Below are 20,933 nucleotides of genomic sequence, written 5' to 3' on the forward strand. Positions count from 1 at the left end.
GTGATTCGGACGGCGGTGCCATTATTTCATATGGCAGAGTTTCCCCATGAGATTTGCCTGCGGGGAAACTGAATTTGGCCCGGTTTCCACGCTAGTGGAAATGGGCCCTTAGTCCTCTCCAGTTTGCACAGTTCAGCATCTGCTCTCTGCCGCCCTCTAGTGGCACCTCTCATTACTGCACCGCTGGAGGAGTCAGAGAGGAAGCTGTGACTGTGCTAGTGGAGAACATCTAGCTATCTATATTGGGGGGTGACTATCTAAAACGGGTGCACTTCTGGCTATCTATACTGGAAGGGGGGCTATCTAATCCTGTGGGACATTTCTGGCTATGGACACTGGGGGAGACTGCCTAAGACTGGGGAGCACAGCTGGCCATTTAGTCAGAGGGAGATCGGGGGTATTTCAGCGACGTTGGTGGTGGTGAATGTGGACAGGTGGACCCCAAGTTACTTTTGTCCCAAGCCCCATTAGAGCTAGAACCCATTTTGTGCATTTGCTTTTACTTGATGCTGTGGCAGTAATTATCACATCCATATGTGCTTAGTATGGTAACCATACACTTTTCCTTTGCTCACATCTCTTTCACACACTAACTGAGCTAAAAAGTAAGTTTTGGCGGTCTGTATCATGTGATTACTACATACAATTCAAAGAATAGTCATAATAAAATCTGAACTGGGGCCCTTGGCTCTGTAACTACAACTCTGTGGTGGATTACAGCAATACTACCCTGCTCTAGGAGGCGGGGGGATGGGTTAGCAGGTGCTATCTTTACTTGGCCATAAACGGTCTGCGATATATCATATCCTTTTGCGATACATAATATCATGCTGCTGGCATCAGATGTCATATCCTTTTGCCATATATAATATCATGCTGGCATCAAATGTCATATTCTTGCATGCTTGAGGTAGTCCCTGTAAAGCCAGCAGAAGCTGTTACTAAATGTATATTAGTGCACAGTGGTTCGCTCAGTAGTATACATTGGCCAGAGGTTGATAAACCGCATAACTATGTTATATGAATGAAATGGTTGCCTTGTAGATGCTGCCAGCTGATTACACTGACCCCCTATCCCCCTCTGTGTCTCCCTCTGCAGGATCTCCACGCTTGTCTGTCAACCGACCAAAGGAGGAGGAGGGGGCGTGTCTGACACTTCCCCACTCACCAATAACCACACTCGAGGAGGCAGTGGGTGGATCCATTATTTGCCTGATAGACAGTAGCAGGCGGAGCTACGAAGCCCGGGCGTCTGGACGTCACCACGCACAGGAGGAGGACGCCCGGAGCATGGGTCGGAAGCGGTGCGTGGGAGACTGTTCCAAGATGGCGGCGGGCTGCTGCGGAGTGAAGAAGCAGAAACTGTCCAGCTCTCCGCCGTCTGGCACCGGGGGCCCGGGGAACCCGCACTGCAGCGGAGAGAGCCAGTGCCGCGGGGCGGAGCTGGGACTTGGAGGCTCCGGGAGCGGGCCCGGGGGAAGCAGCCGGGTGAACGGCCTGGTTTGCGGGAACAGCCTATCCCCGGGCTGCGGGACTCTTTCTCCGAGCTGCGGCTCCAGCCTGAGTCCAGGCTCACGCAAGATGGTGGTGTCTGCGGAGATGTGCTGCTTTTGCTTCGATGTTCTGTATTGCCACCTGTACGGCTACCAGCCGCCCCGCACCCCTCGCTTCACCAATGACCCATAGTAAGTGCACCGGCTCAGAGGATTATCACCCAGCATGCTCAGTGCAGACTCCATGTACGGCCCTTGCCAGAGCACTAGCCTGGCTCACATCTCATTGTAGAAAACTGAAACTTGTTGCTGCTGATTACTGCACAGAGTAGTGTGGGGGACTTCAGAAAAGAGTATCAAGCACTGCAGGCTAAGTGTAGTCTCTAGTCTAAAGCTGGCCATTCACTGTATAGTACATTATTTTTTTCATTCTGCCTAATTAGACATTTGATTAGACAAAAACGTGTCATTGGGTAAAAATTTCAGTGGATATTTGCGTATGACATAGCAAAATATAGTATGTTGATGATGGCGATCGCAGTGCCGATTGTATAGTATATGGCCAGCAATTATTGGCAAATTTAATTTGACAGGGATATAAGCTGCTAGTTGGCATTGGCTGGACATCTTAATTGACAAAGACTGTTTTTAAAACATTGAATAGTTTCCTGTTTCTTGCATTTGGCTGGATAATGTACTGGTTAAGGGCTCGTCCTCTGAGACAGGGTTGGAATCATGTCTCTTCATCTTCAGTAAGCCAGCACCTATTCAGTAAGGAGTCTTTGGGTAAGACTCCCTAACACTGCTACTGCCTACTGAACACTCCTAGTGGCTGCAGCTCAAGTGCTTTGAGTCCGTCGGGAGAAAAGCACGATATGAATGTTCCATGTCGTCTTGCATTTCGCCAACAGTGTTTCCGGGCTGTTCACTATGCAGTACAATATACTTTTTTTTCAGTTTGCATTGGATGTTGTTTACATTCCTCATGTAAAGCTGACTGGCCTGTGAGGAGCTGGGAGATTATCCCACATTTGCATTAAAGCAATGTGCAAACACCAGACTTTTGTTGCTCAGTGGTTTTTTCATAATCATTTCAGGTGAAAAAAATTAACGTATTGGCGTCCAACATTAGTGATAGCAGTGTTGGGTTGCATTCGCCTGATCCACTATTGTTCTGCTTGTCCTCTGTATAGAACAGAACAGGCTGCTCCACACAGAGCAGCTGAGCATGTGTATAGCAATCATTTCTAAACCAACACTTGAGGCAATGCTGACAGTTTAGGGTTGCTGTTATCAAGGGTGTATGTAGCATAATTGGAGGGAATTGACTAAATTCACACGCCGGACTGGAGGCAACGACGGACCTTAATGTATTCCCTTCAGCTCATTGCTGAACTAGAGGTGTGCACCTCAGCAACCATTTTTTGATTTATAAAGCACCAACATATTCCGTGGTGCTGTACAAAGTAAGAAATGAACATGGGGTATGTAATACTGACAATGGGGTACACCAATATACAAAAATGGGAGAAAATACATGATTTATGCCAGCGATCAAAGTAACTTGATGAATAAACTGTATAATGAATTCGAAGACACAAAAAGGGAGAGAGCCCTGCCCTTGCCAGCTTACAATCTGAAATGGTCTTTGCCAGAAGGTGGTGGAGATTTTATATGTGAGTAGCAAAAAGTAGTACTCATGATGTGCCTTGGGCAAGAGGAGAACAAGTCCATTCATTCTCTGTATCAAGTGCAAGCTAAGGTGCATTTTATTGGTGGGTTCCAGAGAACTATTCCTTTAGGCTACTTGCACACCAAGACGTTGCGTTAGGTGCTACGTTAAGGTCGCATAACTTGCTCTTCGATGTGGGCGTCAGAGTGAGCCGCGTTGTGCAGCTCTCTGGCGTCCGTGATGCGTGCTCTTGGACGCATGCGGCATCACGCGGTCCCGCTGGCCAATCGCCGCACAGAGCGGCTGCACCAGGAAGTAAACACTGCACGTCACAACGTGCAGTGAATATTAATTAGCCATGTGCTTGGCCGCTCTCCGCTCCTCCCCAACATGACTGAGCATGTGCAAACAGTCTAACGCGGCTTAAGCCACTGTAACGCTACAGTATGCTACACTTTCGGAAGAACGTGCAGCGGTACATGTAACGCAACGTGGGCAGTGTGAACAGCCCACTTGTGTTACATTGCTGTGCGTTGGGGGAGCGTTACAGGCTGCACGAACGTGCGACTGTAACGTCTTAGTGTGTAAGCAGCCTTAGAGTTGAGCCCTTGGTACTTTTTCACAGCAGTGGTGTGCATCTGGGTCCCCGAATCTATGTTCTGTGATAATAATCACTGAGCACTCGTTTCTGTTGCTCTGCAATGAAAGTGGCCGTGTGTTGTAGGGTCCTTTCACATCGAAAAATCGCATTGCGAATTAGACCTGCGGTGCGACCTTACAGTACAATGAAAGTATCTCTTCACTGCCACTGTAAGCGTCCGGTAAATGCACAGCATGCTGTGCATTACTCTGAGAAGATCCTGGCTGGGCTTACCATAAAAATATCATTGTTACATTGAGATGCGATGGTATTATCCATTGCAATGTATTCAGTGTGACAATATCCTTGGAGAGACTCGTGGTACCTGTGTTGCTATTTTACAGTGCTGCCTCAATTCATTTACATTTAGAGGGACAGTATTGTGTTGCAGATAGACATGTAGCAGTGCATTATCAGAGCACACTGTTGTACAGCACATCAGTGTGACCTTAGACTATGCTATCTATGCACTCTCTTTCCCTGTATATTGCACACTGATTCATGTTGCTGTTATTGGTGCAACGATGCTCTGGTGTGCTCAGGCTCTTGCATCTGTCTACAGAGGTTTTTCGTAATACTCTCTCAGATCCAAAGAGTCCACACATTCTCTGTGAATGGCTTCCATGCTTACAGCCCTAGAGTTATCCCGAGGTGAACCTTGGGTTAAAAAAAAACCTGTACTTGCCTAAGGGGGAAGCCTCTGCATCCTGTAGAAGCTTCCTGTGTCCTCGCACCACTGATGCGCAACAGGACTTTCTGGAAGATCTGGACCCACACTCCTCTGCATGCATCCTCTTCACAGCCATGCCTGGCCAGTAGTACGGACTCGCTTACGACGCAGGCGTGGCTGTGCTTTATTCATGAAGAGTGTGTGGTCCAGATCTTAAACCCACCAAGCTCTTGTCTGATTTCTTTTGGTGATCTGCAAGTGGCAACGGAGGTCTGGAGGATGGCGTAGTAAGTCTCTACAGGCTCCAGAAGCTTCCCTCTTGGGTAAGTTTCCGCCTTTTGAAACGAGGTTCACCTTGGATACACTTAAAGGACAACTGTTATAAGAGGGATATGGAGGCTACCATATTTCTTTCTTTTAAATAATACCAATTGCCTGACAGCACTTATGGTCTTTTTGGCTGCACTAGTGTCTGATTCACACCAGAAACAAGCATGCAGCAAATCTTGTCAGATCTGACAGTCAGAAATACCTGATCTGCTGCATGCTTGTCCAGGGTCTAGATCTACTTACCTGGGGCTTCCTCCAGCCCCTTGCAGCTTACTTGTCCCATGCCGCATCTCCGATAGCAGCCGCCAGCCCGGGGTCCGCACTGTGTGCAGAGGCCGACCTCCTCTACTGCGCCTGTGCCTCTGTAAATCGAGTCCACGGTGTACTGTGCAGGCACAGTAGTTCTGCGCCTGTGCAGTATGCTGTGGACAACGTGGGCTTGATTGAGGTCGGCCTCTACACCGTGCAGGGGCCCTGTGCCAGCGGCTGAGAGCGGAGCTGTGGAGTGTGTCAGCTGCAAGGGGCTGGAGTAAGCCCCAGGTAAGTAGATCGGGGGAACATAATATTGCTGTGATGACTCCTTGAAACCCCAGTCTCATGCCAGAACACATTGCTAGCCTATAGGTTAGCAACCGCGTCTCCTCAGCGTCGTTATGTTGGTTTGGCAACCTCTACCTTTTACTGCAAGGTGGTAGGGCTACACATTGTATCCTGGCTGGTATAGGGCTTCAGTGAATCTTGGTATACAGACAACATGCTTGGGCACTCGCCATGACAAGGACAGACCGGGATGACCGAGAGGATAGTGTCGGCTTCCTGGCCAGGAGCTTTCAGTTCCCAAAAGCAGATGCCTTCTTTATATAGCTTTAACATTCCCAAGCTTTGGCAATATTAAAATGCCCTTTATGTTCAATACTTTCAATCAACGAGGCTGTTATGTGCAAATTAGAGGAGTCTGAGTTGGATGGTGGAATCATAATCTGAGTTGTTGGAGGATTTTTGGACCGACTCTACAACCCTGTTCTATATACTTCCATTGCACCTTTTAGCATACGTAGTGTAAGGTGTCATACAAGCTGGGACTTAAGGGGCCCATACACTTACCGATTTTCCTGCCGATATACAGCCGATTCGATCACTGTGATCGAATCGGCTGTGAAATCGTTGCGCATACGCTGACCGAACGATCGATTTCCGTCCGTAATCGCTCATTCCCGTCCCTGTCCGTGCGGAAGATTTCGCTCGATCGCCGGCGGGTCGGGAGTGCTTCGATAGCGGCGTTTTAATGCCCGACGACCGCTAGTGGCAATACATTAACAGATCCGGCCGGCGCGAGTCCCTGCTGTCACCGCTGCTTCTTCTCCACGCTGGGCTCCGAGTCCGGCAGGCTTCACTTCTTCCTGACCCGGCAGGAAGTTTAAACAGTAGAGCGCCCTCTACTGTTTAAACTTCCCCGGACAGGAAGTACAGTGAAACTGGAGCCCAGAGCGGAGAAGACATCGGAGACCGGGGGACTCGCGCCGGCCGGATCAGGTGATGTATGCGCGGGGGGGGGGGGGCGCGGACAGCAGCGGCAGCTTCACAGATGGTGAATCGGTTTCATGCTGAAATCTATTCACAATCTGTTTGCAGTAAAGGCAGCCATATGATACCTCTCTGATCAGATCAGGCAAATTGACCAGTGTATGGCCACCTTTAGTGCTGCGATGAGACAATAGATAAATAGAATGATGTCTAAACAGATCTTATAGATAGGCAGCAAACATACTATATGTTAAAGGAAACTAATCTCTGTTCCAGAAAATGGGCAGTTTTTAGGTCTAGTAGTGTGAACCTTGCTAACCGTATAAAAGCAGCAGCTACTCTGAATCACTTTTACATAGGCAAGAGTACACTGCTTCCATGCAGTCTATAATACTTCGCTTTCATGGATTCCTTCACAATAGCAATGTGATGCTTTGTTTCCATGCTAGGCCACTGTTGCTCTTCTTACTGAATCTAACAGCAGCAGTTTAGTTCACACCCATGGATTGTTTAGAGCTGAAGAACAGAGACTTAGCTGATTTTTAGTTGTTTTAAAAGTTGTAAAATAAAAATATTCTTTTGTGGTCTGAGAAGGCAGCACGTGGTGGTATCTGGGTTGATGGTGAAGCAGAGCTAGGGATTGTTTTGTCTAGCGCAGGCATAGCGATGGGGAGGGGAGCTGCTTAACTACATGGTACTGAATGTTTGTTGACATTATGGCAGGAGAAAAGGGAGGGGGCATTAAAGGAAACATCAGAGAAGGGAAAAGCCTGGAGCAGAAATCTTAAGCTAAGGATCACTGGAAACACACATTGTAAGAAGCTGGGTTGATATAGCTAACCTAGATCCACATTTGTGACAGTACTAATTGGACTGTGTGTAAAACTGCCATGTAATCTAATAGGTCCTATTCATGTTCTTTGGCTGTGGAATTCATTTCTGTTTAAAATGCTGTAAGTCTATACATACATTGTAGGGAGCTGCACATGACAATAGTGGTTTTATGATGAGCTGAAATTACGCTTTATTTAGAAAACTGCTATAGGCATAAGTGCTTCACATGTCTTTTTATAATTATAATGTCCCTTTTTTAATTTTGTTTTATAAACAGTTCAAGTAAAGTCTGAGTCTAGTTTAATGTGAGCTGGATGAAAAGGCTCAGTATCCAAAGCTGATGTATGTTAGCAAGTTCCTTTACCGTAATGTGGTAAAGGAAACCAAAGTGAGAAGGATATGGTGGCTGACCTGTGTATTTACTTTTAAATACTGCACATTGTGTGGCTGTCCTGCTGATCCTCTGCCTCTAAAGCCCAATCTATGCGAAACTGTTCTTTGTGCGATTTGATTACGATTCTATTAAATCCGACATGTCCGATCAGGATTCTATTCAATTTCGGTTTGCCATTGCAAAACAATGGCAAATAGAATTGAATCGAATCCCGATCGAACATGTCTGATTTAATCGGATCGTGAATAGAATCGTAATCGAATCGCACAAAGAATCATAGTGTAGATGGGGCTTAATACTTTTAGCCATAGACCCTGAATAAGCATGCTGATCAGATGTCTGATATCTGACAAGATTAGCTATAGCCTTTTCTCAAGTGTGTGATTTAGACCCCACTGACCGGACAGATCAGCAGGACTGCCAGGCAACTGGTACGTTTTTAAATGGCAATAAATATGGCAGCCACCAAAGGTTTTACACCTGGGTTTCTTTTAAGTGATTGTTAGTGGGTACCTGAAGTGGGAAAAGGAAATTGAATACTTGCCTCAGTAGCGGGAAGTCTCTGGATAGAGGCTTACACCCATCCTCCTCAACCCCACCTCTTAAAGTATTAGACAAGGGCTCATCAAAAATGTTCTTGCGGCCGCTCTTCCAACCATGTACGAGCACAGCCACACTGCAGGTGCAAATATGGCTCGCGCAGTAGCACAATGCCACTCGTGCACTGCTTTCTCCTCCATGCTGCTGTGCGGGTCATACTTAGCCTGGGCAGAACAGCTGCACCTGAGCACAGCCATGAAGAAGAGGGTGCCGTCAAGCAGCCGTGGGGTGAAGAGCATTGGAGAAGCCTCTGGAACTTCCAGAGGCTGTCCTCTACTGAGACTTGTTTTTCTCTTTGCGGTTCCAACTGGCTTCAGTTTTTTTTTTTAACAGAAGCAAAGGAAGCTCTCCTTCAGCGAAAAAGCTGACATGAAGTGCACCTCTAGGTAAGAGGGGCAATCATACCCTGCTTTATACCATAAGATGACGAGGGGTTGACATCCATGATGTAAAAGAAGGCACTGTGGTCCCCTCCCTTGTGGGCTAAGAGAATGCTCATTGGCCCCTCCCCTTCAGTGTTCTCCCCAGACATTATTTCCCAGCCGCGTGGCATGAAAAAGTAGCCGGGTGGGGCAAGATGATAGAATGCAGGGCCGGTGCTTCTCTGCACAAGTCCGCTTATAGTATGGCAGGAGGTGAGCCAATGACAGCCGGGTGGTCACCAAAACTAGCCTGGTGGAGCACCTGGCTAAAATAGCCTGGGGAGAATACTGCCCTTGTAAGAGAGGTAGGTACGTACGTACGTACGTATATGAGGCGGCAAGGTGCATCTCCCTTTGCGGGATGAGGCCCTGTGCCCCACCCGTGTGGCCTAAGAGGGGAGGTGTGGTGCCCCTCCTATGCGGGCTAAGAGATGCATACATACAGAGTGTGTATGTATATGTGGAGGCAAGGTGTACCTCCCCTTGTGGGATGATGCACGGTGCTTCTCCTATGTGGGCTAAGAGAAAGCATAGCTGGTGTCCCTCCCGTGCAAGCTAAGAGCGGTGGCTCGGTGCCACTCCTATGCGGGTTGAGAGGGGAGGCGCGGTTCCCCTGCCGTGCAGGCTAAGAGTGCATTGCTGGTGTCTCTCCCGTGGGGGCTGAGGGGAGGCGTGGTGCCCCCTTCCGTGCCGGCTAAGAGTGCATAGCTGGTGCCTCTCCCATGCGAGCTAAGACGGAAGGTGCAGTACCCCTCCTGTGCGGGCTGGAAAGGGAGGTGCGATGCCCCTCCCCTGCGGGCTGATGGGAGGCAGGGTGCTGGCTAAGAGCATAGCTGATGCCCCTCCCGCGCGGGCTGAGGAGGGAGGCGCAGTGCCCCTCCCGCGCGGGCTGAGGAGGGAGGCGCAGTGCCCCTCCCGCGCGGGCTGAGGAGGGAGGCGCAGTGCCCCTCCCGCGTGGGCTGAGGAGGGAGGCGCAGTGCCCCTCCCGCGCGGGCTGAGGAGGGAGGCGCAGTGCCCCTCCCGCGCGGGCTGAGGAGGGAGGCGCAGTGCCCCTCCCGCGCGGGCTGAGGAGGGAGGCGCAGTGCCCCTCCCGCGCGGGCTGAGGAGGGAGGCGCAGTGCCCCTCCCGCGCGGGCTGAGGAGGGAGGCGCAGTGCCCCTCCCGCGCGGGCTGGGAGAAATTCACCATTTATGTGTGGGCTAGGAGAAAGCATAGCTGATGCAGAATTGTGCCAGTTATTTATGCAGCTTAAAATTAGCCAATTGAATCAACTCCAAGTTGAAATTCAAATGATTTGTTTTCAAGTTGCATATTTTTGCATAATCTTGCATCAACTCCAAATTATTTTATATTCTCATTAACTAATTCTATTAATCCTAGCAGATGGTGAAGTGCACCTGAGATGAGAGAAAAAAAAAATTTGTGCATACCTGGGGCATCCTCCAGCCACCTTCAGGCTAATCTGTCCATCGCCTTTTTCCCACGCCGCCTGGATCCTCCACTAGGCTGCCTGGTAATTCCGCTATTTTACCATCGCGCTTGCTTCGCCATCAGTTCTGCACCTGCAACCATAGGTGCGCAATGGGGCAGCATGCGGCCGGACTGCGCTGACTGGCGGAATTACTGGGCTGGCTACAGGAGGGTCAAGATGAGTGACTGATCAGCTTGAAAGGGGCAGGAGGAAGCCCCAGGTATGTATAACTTTTTTTTTTTCCTCGTCAGGTGCACATTAACAGGAGATATATTATAAAGCATGAAACAACCAGTTAATGTAAATGGTTATTACAAAAATAGGTGTGTAAATGGAGAAAATGTGAATTGTGAATTCATGCTAATATACTATTAACATTAAAATAGGCAGCTGAATTAGGGCTTGAAAATTTGCCTTATTCAAATCTCCGTCTTAGAGCATTTGTGAAACTGTATTTCAGTCGTCCTGCTGATGGTTCTACCCGGATTGTTGCATAATTCACCAGGCACCTTAACTTGCTTTAAGATTGTGTAAGTGTGAGGGGATTGCTACCAGTTTGCTTGTTTATGCTGTACTTTAGAGGTCATCCTGGGTGAAGGGCTGGTTGTCAGCAGCAAATTCTGGAAAGTGTTTCTGTTAACCAATTACTTCTACTGGAATGCAAAACAGTGGCACCTATTTTTTTTGTATATTTTAAGGTGTCATTTTACTTCAAAGCCATTCACTCTCAACCTTAAAGGAAACCCAAGGTGAGAGGGGTATGGAGGCAGCTATTTATTTCCTTGTAAACCTTACCAGTTGCCTGACAGCCCTGTTGATCTTCAGGCATAAATAGTACCGGAGTCAAAACCAGGGCTGTGGAGACGGTACAAAAATCATCCAACTCTGACTCCTCAGTTTATGAAACCTCCGACTCCCAGATACCCAAAATTGCTCCGACTTCTCAGCTCCTCCGACTCCTTAGTCTAATTTCTAACAAAGGCTATGGATTTGGATCAAAAATACTCAGACTCCTCAGTTTATGAAACCTCCGACTCCAGGTACCAAAATTACTCTGACTCCACAGCCCTGGTCAAAAACCTGGAACAAGCATATGGCTAATCCAGTAAAACCTGAGACAGCTGAGTCAGAGTGCCTGATCTGCATGCTTGTTCAGGGGCTAAGGCTAAAAGTATTAGACAAGGATCAGGACGACAGCCAGGCAACTGGTTTTGTTTAAAAGGAAATAAATATGGCAGCCTCCTTATCCCTCTCACCTCGGATTCCCTTTAAAGTGAACGTGATATGAGATACACATACTAGAAATTATGTGAAGTCACTTTGTTTTCCAGTACAAGAAGAGTTAAAATACTGACAAATATCTATGCAAAAGATCTTCTGCAAACTTGTTGACATCAGTTGAAGTCAGTTCAGTTTTCTGAAGAGCTTATGGGTCAAAATGATGATTTCCGACAGGGCTGATCTGATATCCGATAATTTTTCTGCTTGATTTGTTATAGAAGTCATCGGAAAGTAGTTTAGAAAAGCGATCAGATTTGTTAGAAATTACCAATTCGACCCGTCTATCTGATGGGAAATTACGTGCTGTGTACCAGGCATTAAACAGCCAAGAAACAGTTAGGGACAGCTTGAGGTAAGATTTTTACTGCAGGAAAGTTCAAAGGGTCATTAGTTTTCCATCTTAAAATAGTGTGGATTCTAAACTGCAACTGTGACAATCTGATGCATGTTATAAATAAAGCTTATAAATAAAGCCATATATGGTAACTGAAAATATATATTACTTTACTACTGTTTTATTAACTATACTACACATACAATTTATTCTCGTAAGTTTATTTTCGCTTCATTGTCATTTTAAATACTAGCATGCAGTCTGTCCTCAAAGTTATGTTATCTGAATAAACTATCCTTGCCTGAAATTACCCCATGTTTAACCACTTGCCGACGGGGTCACGCCGATGGGCGTGGCCGCCGCGACAGCCCCACCTAACGCTGATTGGGGTAAAGTCCTGGGCCTTGCATTTGCAGGAGATTGCGCGCAGGCGAAACCGCTGTAACGGCGAAACCGCTGCTTAATTGTATTGTAGCGCTGTACTGGGGACAGCCGTGTGACACGGCTGTCCCCCTGGAGGACAAGAGAGCGATCGACTCTCATAGGCTGAAGCCTATGACAGCCGATCGCTGTTATTGGCTGCCTGGGGGGTGGGAGGGACTGCCTGGGGGTTGGGAGGGATATATATATAACCACTGCAGGGGCGATCAGACCCCACCAATAGAGAGCTCTGTTGGTGGGGACAAAGGGGGGGTGGGAATCATTTGTGTGCTGTGTTGTGCGGTCCTGCAGCTTGGCCTTAAAGCTGCAGTGGCCAATTTTGAACAAAATGGCCTGGTCACTAGGGGGGTTTAAGCCCACAGTCCTCAAGAGGTTAAAGAGGAAATCCAGCCTAAACAAACATACTGTCATCAAGTTACATTAGTTATGTTAATTAAAATAGATAGGTAATCTCTTACCCACACTGTTTTAAAAGAACAGGCAAATGTTTGATTTCATGATGGCAGCCATCTTTTTGGTTGAAAGGAGATGACAGGGAGCATGAGACACGGTTCCAACTGTCCTGTGTCCTGAGCACCTCTCCCAGTTGCTAGGCAACATGAATAACATAGGAAATCCCGTCATGCTCTGCACAGCATCAGGGGAAAAAAGCCCGGGCTTTTTTTTTCTTTGATGCGTGGAGCTTAGCTAAAATGCAGCTAAAAATTATGCTTTGGGAAGAAAAACAAAGTTCTGATGCTGTGAAACTGTTAAAGAAACACCAAGCCTTTTCAATGCTGCTGAGTAAATTTTTAGTCCGGAGGTTCACTTTAAATGCAGATTGTCCACAGCAGTAACTCACATACCTGTTCAACTGTCAGGCCCACTTATCTCCTCTTCACTCGGCCTGGTGTGCATGCCCCAGTGTCCCTCTGTAGATTCGCAATCTCACTGGACATGCATTGGGATCTGGAGGGACAAGAATACATGTTAACCTGCCCTAGTGAAGAGATGAGGGCCTGGCAGTGGAACAGGTATGTGCATTACTGCTGTGGCCAATCTACATGTATGAAGTTGGGGTCAGAGAGCGAGAGAAAGGCAGGCGCCATGCTGGGGGTCAAAGAAGGTTTGAAAGAAATGCTGGCTGCACCGATCAGTAGGGGGTTTCATACTGTGTGGTCAGCTACTGCCGCTCTGCGTAGGAGAGGTGCTCTGAACCCTTGTCAGCAATTTAGAAAGTACTCTGGACATACGCGAGTGGAACTGACATGAGTGAGCTAGTGCAAAAGATACACACAAAGAGAACTTCCTGCTACACTTGCTTATCCACAGTTCATGTCTGCAGGGGAAAAATGCTGTGCCAGACTTTTCAAGACCAGTACAATGGAGTAAACTGTGCAGCTGTCCAGCGCTACTAATCAGAAATGTTGTTTTTATAATAACTGAAATCAGATTTGTTGCTCTGAGGAGCTTCTCGGTTTTTATTTCCCTTGCACTGGTTGTTAGACTTTATTAGGGATGGTTGCTGAGATACAAATAATTTGGCGTTACAATATTGCTGTATTGGCCGCAAGTGAAGAAATTTAGGGCTAACTCACTAAAGTATGGAGGGGGGGTCAACCCATCTCTGAGTGAGTCCTGGAACCCACTAGGAGTCGCTGGAGTGCTTTAAAATCCTAGGGCGATTGCGGTTTCCAGACGATTGGAAGCATTGTACAGTGCTTTTATTTTTTTTTTAAATAACTTTATTATACTTAACTGGTGTCTTTCGTCCATCCGTAGCCCCGGCCTTTGAAAGGAATAGATAATAGGTGCTTCTCTAGGACCAATCAGAGAAGCGCCTGTGACCTCTTCCTTCAGGGGGTGGAGCTACAGACAGAAGAAGGAAATCAAGATAGCGGGTAAGTATTTAGTTATTTACAGCGTGATTGCTCTGCCCCCCAAAGTGCTACATAATCGCTTTGATAAGCAATTAGTACAGCGCTTATATACTTTGCATTGAGCGCTAACACGCTCAAAATGCTGCATGACCTGCGATTGTGACAATCGCACTAATGGGTCCCTCCCACACCCCCTTTTCATTAGCAAAGCGTTTTTGGGACTCAACGATCCCAAAATGCCATAGTGAGTTTTCAGCCCTGAAACCTAAAAGCTGTGAGCACTGTGTCCCTGGTCACTGACTACGTATAATGTCAGAAAGGGCCATCCCCTTGGCTTTGATTGAAGTAAAGAAATGAAGCTCTATCCCACACAACAGAGCAAGCCTAGTTGAAAAGAGAGTGCCATCCACTTGCAGAGAACACCTTTATCATTCTAATGCCTAGTACACCTGATGAGATTTTCAGGCAGGTTTCCTGCCAGATCGATTATTATTTTCAACATGCCCGATCTGATGTCGATTTTTTCCACTCACTTCTATGGAAAATCGATCGAAATCAGCTTGGACATGTTGAAAATAATCAGTTGGGCAGGAAATCCGCCTTAAAATCTCATCGTGTGTACTAGGCATTACACACTTCCCACATTGTGCTGCTTGGCAGTGTAGTCAGTCTGTCTGTTTTACAGCTTTGTAATGTTTTTTGTTTTTGTTTTTCTTTGCTGGTTGGGAGGGTGGTGGATCTAGAGCCGGTGACATGTCTCACTCCTAATGCTGCTCTTCCTAGGGCCCTATGCAGGATATGTACAACAGTGCTCTAACACTCAACTCTCTAGCTGGGGGGGTTCATGGGGTCATCTACTCAGATGTCTGTAGTGACCCCATGAACCGGTTGTGTACATGCGCCTAGGTCACTACGGGCAGCGGGAGGTGATGAAAGCACAGATTGATAAAGGTGTAAACCGAAACAGCAGTCTGTCACTGTTGCCACTTTGGTATGTGCATGGTGGGCATGGATACATTATGTTAGCTCCCTTGTGCGATTGGTAAGATGTGCCATCTGTCCCAGGAGAGGACATCCGGATGTGTGCTCCTAATCTCTAGATAGGTTTGATGCAATGAATGTTTGCATATTTTGAAGCCAATTCTGATGTAATTTCCTCCCTTAGTCTCCTCTGTCTGATTTGCCCGACCCTCACTATAGAAAGTGCATTGTCAGCATGAGAAATATTGGCCAATAAGAGAGGAACAGAGAGGTGTGAGAGGGGAAAAAAGGAGGGAAAGAGGCTTCAGCCAATCAGGCTGCATTAAGTCTGAGTGGAAGTACAGAAGTAAAAAAGGACAACCCAGCATGCTCTGCAACTTCTTTTTTGTGTACAAATTTTGTGTGTACCAGATAAGTCAGGTAAACTGGGGAATGATCATTTTATCAACAAGAAAAGTAATAGAGATTTTAACTTTTGGATTTCCTGGTTAGCATCCTTATTACTAGTTTACCAGATAAATTAAATAATTTTTTTATTTTATGCCCAACAGTTACACTTTAAGCAATACCAGTTGCCTGGCAGCTCTGCTGACCCTCTGCCTCTAATGCTGGGGATACACAGTACGTTTCTGTACCGTGTATCGGCCAGCTGATAATATTCAGCTGGTCCGATCACGCTGCTCGACCCCTGCCCGCTCGATCCCGACGAGCGGTAATCGATCCATGCGGACGAGCGGGGAGGCAGCGGGAGTCGACCCTGCGGCTAATCGGCCGCCGGATCGACCCGTGTATTTGCAGCATAATACTTTCAGCCATAGACCCTGAACAAGCCTGCAGCAGATCAGTTGTTTCTGACATTGTCAGATCTGATATGGTTAGCTGTATGCTTGTTTCTGGTGTTATTCAGACACTTCTGCAGCAAACAGACCAGCAGGGCTGCCAGGCAACTGGTATTGTTTACAAGAAAATAAACTAGGCAGCCTCCATAGTCTTTTCACTTCCGTTGCCCTTTAATCAGTTACTCTCGGTTATAACTGAAGGAAAACTAATTTTCAATGTAATACCAATGTTTTCCTATGTCACAGTTCCCACTATATCAGTTTTTAACTGAAATCTTTTTCACAATGCACTGCTGTGGAAAGAACGCATACCACCGCATTAAGTTGGAAAGAGCCCTTAAAGAAAACCTGAACTGAAAATTCAAATTCAAAATAAGCATACAAAAGTCATACTTACCTTCCATGTGTTCTACTCCTCAGTGTCTTTCTCCTGTCCCGCGTCCTGTTTGTTCACTGTGATCAAGGGAATTTTCCGTCCTCCATTTTGAAAATGGCCATTACCCATAACAGCTTTCTGGTCAGCACACAGTTAAACTGTAACATCGCCCACTTGAGCCATAGGGACATTACCTGGTACATCAGTTTTCCTCTCAGCTATAACTGACAGCAACTGATATTTTACTGACAGCAACTGTTATATTTCAGATCTGACAAAATATTGTCAGAACTGGAAGGGATTATTGTCAGAAGAAAATGGTGAGCTTCTGAGAGGAACTGACGGCAAGGTAACTATGCAATGTTCATTTGAAGTTACCTCCATGTGTTTATTTTAAATATTTTTACTCAGTACAGGTTCTCTTTAAAGTCTGGTACACACGCTAGATGAAACTTTGCTGAGACTGCAGATAATGACAGCCTTTACTGGGGATCTAGTACAGGAGCCCCCAAAGTCACCCAATGCCTCGGCCAGAGATTATCCTAGTGATTTGGCTTATCGAAAGCATAGTTCTCTGTGCAATGGCCACGTGACTTTTCTTGCATGTGCCTCGCCTCCTGCATAGCAATAGAACATGTCAGCCTGCAACTTCTCAGTAAGCTCCTGGAAACGCGAGCGGGAGCGCACACTATTCGTCTCGTTAGAGCAGGGGTAGGGAACCTGATTGCTACATCTGGCTTACAGACAAATCAGTAGAGGTTGCTTAACTAACCTGCACTGCTCAAGCAGCACCGCTTAGTGTGATTAGTGCAAGAAAAATGTTCAAAGTAGGCATGCTACTGCTAACTCGCTAACTTACTCGCACTCCCTCCAAAAACTAACGGCCACTCCAATTGTCCCACCCTGGACCCTGTCAGGTCCAGTGACTTTGTAGGACGAAAACCCCCGCACTTGGATTAGCCCAATAGGCTGCCTGTCACTTGATAGCCTATTGAGCCAAAGTGGGGTATCTCGTCCTACAAAGTGCATCAACCCCCCCAAGATTGTACAAGCTATTAGTCGGTATTTCACCTGGCGGAGAAAATGCTGATGTTGCTGAAACCCAAGAAAACCTAAAGAGGTGTCTGACACTTTCGCTGCCCGGAGGATCACATCATGGCAACAGGGACTTGAGCCCTCTGGTGCGCATGCGCACTGTCCCAGTTTGAAACATGTTGTATGGCTCTCATGGAATTACATATTAAAATATATGGAGTTTATGGATTTCGCAGCCAAAATGGTTCCTGACCCCTGTGTTAGAGGATCGTAGGAGGACGGCACAGGACAGCTGCAGGGGGCTGACTATTTATTTTTTTTCTATCTATTCACAGAACCCCTTTAACCACTTAAAGAGAACCAGAGATGAAGCACCCTCTTGTATTTTACCTTATAAATCAGTGGGAACATGACAGTAAACACCTAATCTGCCCTTTGTTTCATTGTTCTCTGTGTAATCTGACTGTTATCACGTCTGATAAGAATCCCCGACTGAGAAGTCAGGCTGCTCCGTCTAGCTTTGCTACAGAAAGATTATAGCTAAGTCTGTCTTCTGTGGTGTTATTTCAAGCCCAAGCCTGCCCCCTTGTGGCTATGCTATAATGACTCAGCTGTAATTATTCCCAGCAAAGCCAGATTTAATTGCTCAGTCTGGGATTCTTGTGACTGCTGTTAACAGACACTTTTAGCAGTGAGGAGGAAACAGAGAGCATGGTAAGTGTTTTCTCTAATGTTCTTACTGATATACATGGTAAAATACACAAGGGTGCTTCCTCTCTGGTTCCCTTTAAAGAGAACCTGTACTGAGTAAAATTATTTAAAATAAACACATGAGGTAACTTCAAATGAACATTACATAGTTACCTTGCCATCAGTTCCTTTTAGAAGCTCACCATTTTCATCTGACAATGATCCCATCCACTTCTGACAACATTTTGTCAGAACTGAAATATATCAGTTGCTGTCAGTTATTTATCAGTTGCTGTCAGTTATAGCTGAGAGGGAAACTGCTGTGCCAAGTAATGTCCATGTTTCCCTATGGCTCAAGTGGGCGATATAACAGTTTAACAGTGTGCTGACCAGAAAGCTGTTAAGGGGTAATGGCCATTTTCAAATGGAGGACGGAGAATTCCACAGATCACAGAGGACAAACAGGACGCAGAAGAGGAGAAAGAGATTGATGAGTAGACTACACGGGAGGTAAGTATGACCTGTGTATGGTTATTTTGACTTTTATTGTCAGTACAGGTTTTCTTTAACGATCGACCCACTGCACATGGGAGGCCGGAAAGTGGATCCCGCAAGGACCGCCGCATGTACGAGAGGCGGCGGTCCTTGTACGGGCATGGGCGGAGCGATCGCGTCATCCGTGACGCGATCCTCCGCCGGGGATTTAGCCTCCAGCTCGCCGGCCACTTAGCAGCGCGGGCGGAGGAAGGAAGAAATCCGCCGATCCATTTGTATAATAGGCTTTGTAATGTATACAAAGCCTATTATACAGGCTGCCTCCTGCCCTGGTGGTCTCAGTGTCCGAGGGACCACCAGGGCAGGCTGCAGCCACCCTAGTCTGCACCCAAGCACACTGATTTCCCCCACATGCCCCCTAATCGCCCACAGCACCCCTCAGACCCCCCCGCCCACCCCCCAGACCCCTGTTTGCACCCAATCACCCATCAATCACTCCCTGTCACTATCTGGCGACAATTTTTTTTTTATTCCCTAAACTGCCCCCTGCTCCCTCCTGATCACCCCCCAACCCCTCAGATTCTCCCCAGACCCCCCCCCCCCTGTGTACTGTATGCCTCTATCCCCCTGATCACCTGTCAATCACCCCCTGTCACTGCCACCCATCAATCAGCCCCTAACCTGCCCCTTGCGGGCAATCTGATCACCCACCCACACCAATAGATCGCCCGCAGATCCGACGTCAGATCACCTCCCAAGTGCAGTGTTTACATCTGTTCTCTACCCTAAACACCCACTAATTACCCATCAATCACCCCCTATCACCACCTGTCACTGTTACCCATCAGATCAGACCCTAATCTGCCCCTTGCGGGCACCCAATCACCCGCCTACACCCTCAGATTGCCCTCAGACCCCCCCTTGTCAATTCGCCAGTGCAATATTTACATCTGTTCTTCCCTGTAATAACCCACTGATCACCCATCAATCACCCATCAATCACCCCGTCACTGCCACCCATCAATCACCCCTGTCACTGCCACCCATCAATCAGCCCCTAACCTGCCCCTTGCGGGCAATCTGATCACCCACCCACACCAATAGATCGCCCGCAGATCCGACGTCAGATCACCTCCCAAGTGCATTGTTTACATCTGTTCTCTACCCTAAACACCCACTAATTACCCATCTATCACCCCCTGTCACTGCTACCCATCAGATTAGACACCTATCTGCCCCTAGGACACTCAATCACCTGCCCACACCCTCAGAACGCCCTCAGACCCCAGCCCTGATCACCTCGCCAGTGCATTGCTTGCATCTATTCCCCCCTCTAATCACACCTTGAGACACCCATCAATCACCTCCTGTCACCCCCTAGCACACCTACCCATCAGATCAGGCCCTAATTTGCCCCGTGTGGGCTTCTGATCACTCGGCCAAACCCTCAGATCCCCCTCAGACCCCCTTCCGATCACCTCCCCAGTGCATTGATTGCATCTATTTTCCCCTCTAACCACCCCCTGAAACACCCATCAATCACCTCCTGTCATCCCCCCTAGCACTCCTATTCATCAGATCAGACCCAAGATAACCTGTCATCTAAAAGGCCATCCTGCTTATGACCGGTTCCACAAAATTCGCCCCCTCATAGACCACCTGTCATCAAAATTTGCAGATGCTTATACCCCTGAACAGTCATTTTGAGACATTTGGTTTCCAGACTACTCACGGTTTTGGGCCCGTAAAATGCCAGGGCGGTATAGGAACCCCACAAGTGACCCCATTTTAGAAAAGACACCCCAAGGTATTCTGTTAGGTGTATGACGAGTTCATAGATTTTATTTTTTGTCAAAAGTTAGCGGAAATAGATTTTTATTGTTTTTTTTTTACAAAGTGTCATTTTTCACTAACTTGTGACAAAAAATAAAATCTTCTATGAACTCGCCATACACCTAACAGAATACCTTGGGGTGTCTTCTTTCTAAAATGGGGTCACTTGTGGGGTTCCTATACTGCCCTGGCATTTTAGGGGCCCTAAACCGTGAGGAGTAGTCTAGAAAACAAATGCCTCATAATGACCTGTGAATAGAACGTTGGGCCCCTTAGCGCACCTAGGCTGCAAAAAAGTGTCACACGTGGTACCGCCGTACTCAGAAGTAGTATAATGTGTTGTGGGGTGTATTTTTACACATACCCATGCTGGGTGGGAGAAATCTCTGTAAATGGACAATTGTGTGTAAAAAAAAAAATCAAACAATTGTCATTTACAGAGATATTTCTGTAAAAATACACCCGAAAACACATTCTACTACTTCTCCTGAGTACGGCGGTACCACATGTGTGGCACTTTTTTACACCCTAAGTACGCTAAGGGGCCCAAAGTCCAATGAGTACCTTTAGGATTTCACAGGTCATTTTGCGACATTTGGTTTCAAGACTACTCCTCACGGTTTAGGGCCCCTAAAATGCCAGGGCAGTAGGAACCCCACAAATGACCCCATTCTAGAAAGAAGACAACCACTTCAGTTAGGAGTATGGTGAGTTCATAGA

At 47.1% G+C, this 20,933-nt stretch overlaps 1 protein-coding gene across 3 annotated transcripts in view; it reads left to right on the forward strand.

Annotated features, from left to right (window-relative positions):
* Positions 1–20,933, forward strand: part of AMMECR1 (AMMECR nuclear protein 1) — a 241,644-nt gene that overhangs the window by 118,292 nt on the left and 102,419 nt on the right. For all 3 annotated transcript variants that reach the window (XM_068251122.1, XM_068251121.1, XM_068251123.1), the window contains one exon: positions 1,100–1,685. In XM_068251122.1, coding sequence (XP_068107223.1) covers positions 1,291–1,685 — 395 coding nt within the window. In that variant the 5' untranslated portion in view covers positions 1,100–1,290. The remainder of the gene's footprint in view (positions 1–1,099; positions 1,686–20,933) is intronic.

Source organism: Hyperolius riggenbachi, chromosome 8, assembly GCF_040937935.1.
Source record: "Hyperolius riggenbachi isolate aHypRig1 chromosome 8, aHypRig1.pri, whole genome shotgun sequence".
NCBI classification, from domain to species: domain Eukaryota; kingdom Metazoa; phylum Chordata; class Amphibia; order Anura; family Hyperoliidae; genus Hyperolius; species Hyperolius riggenbachi.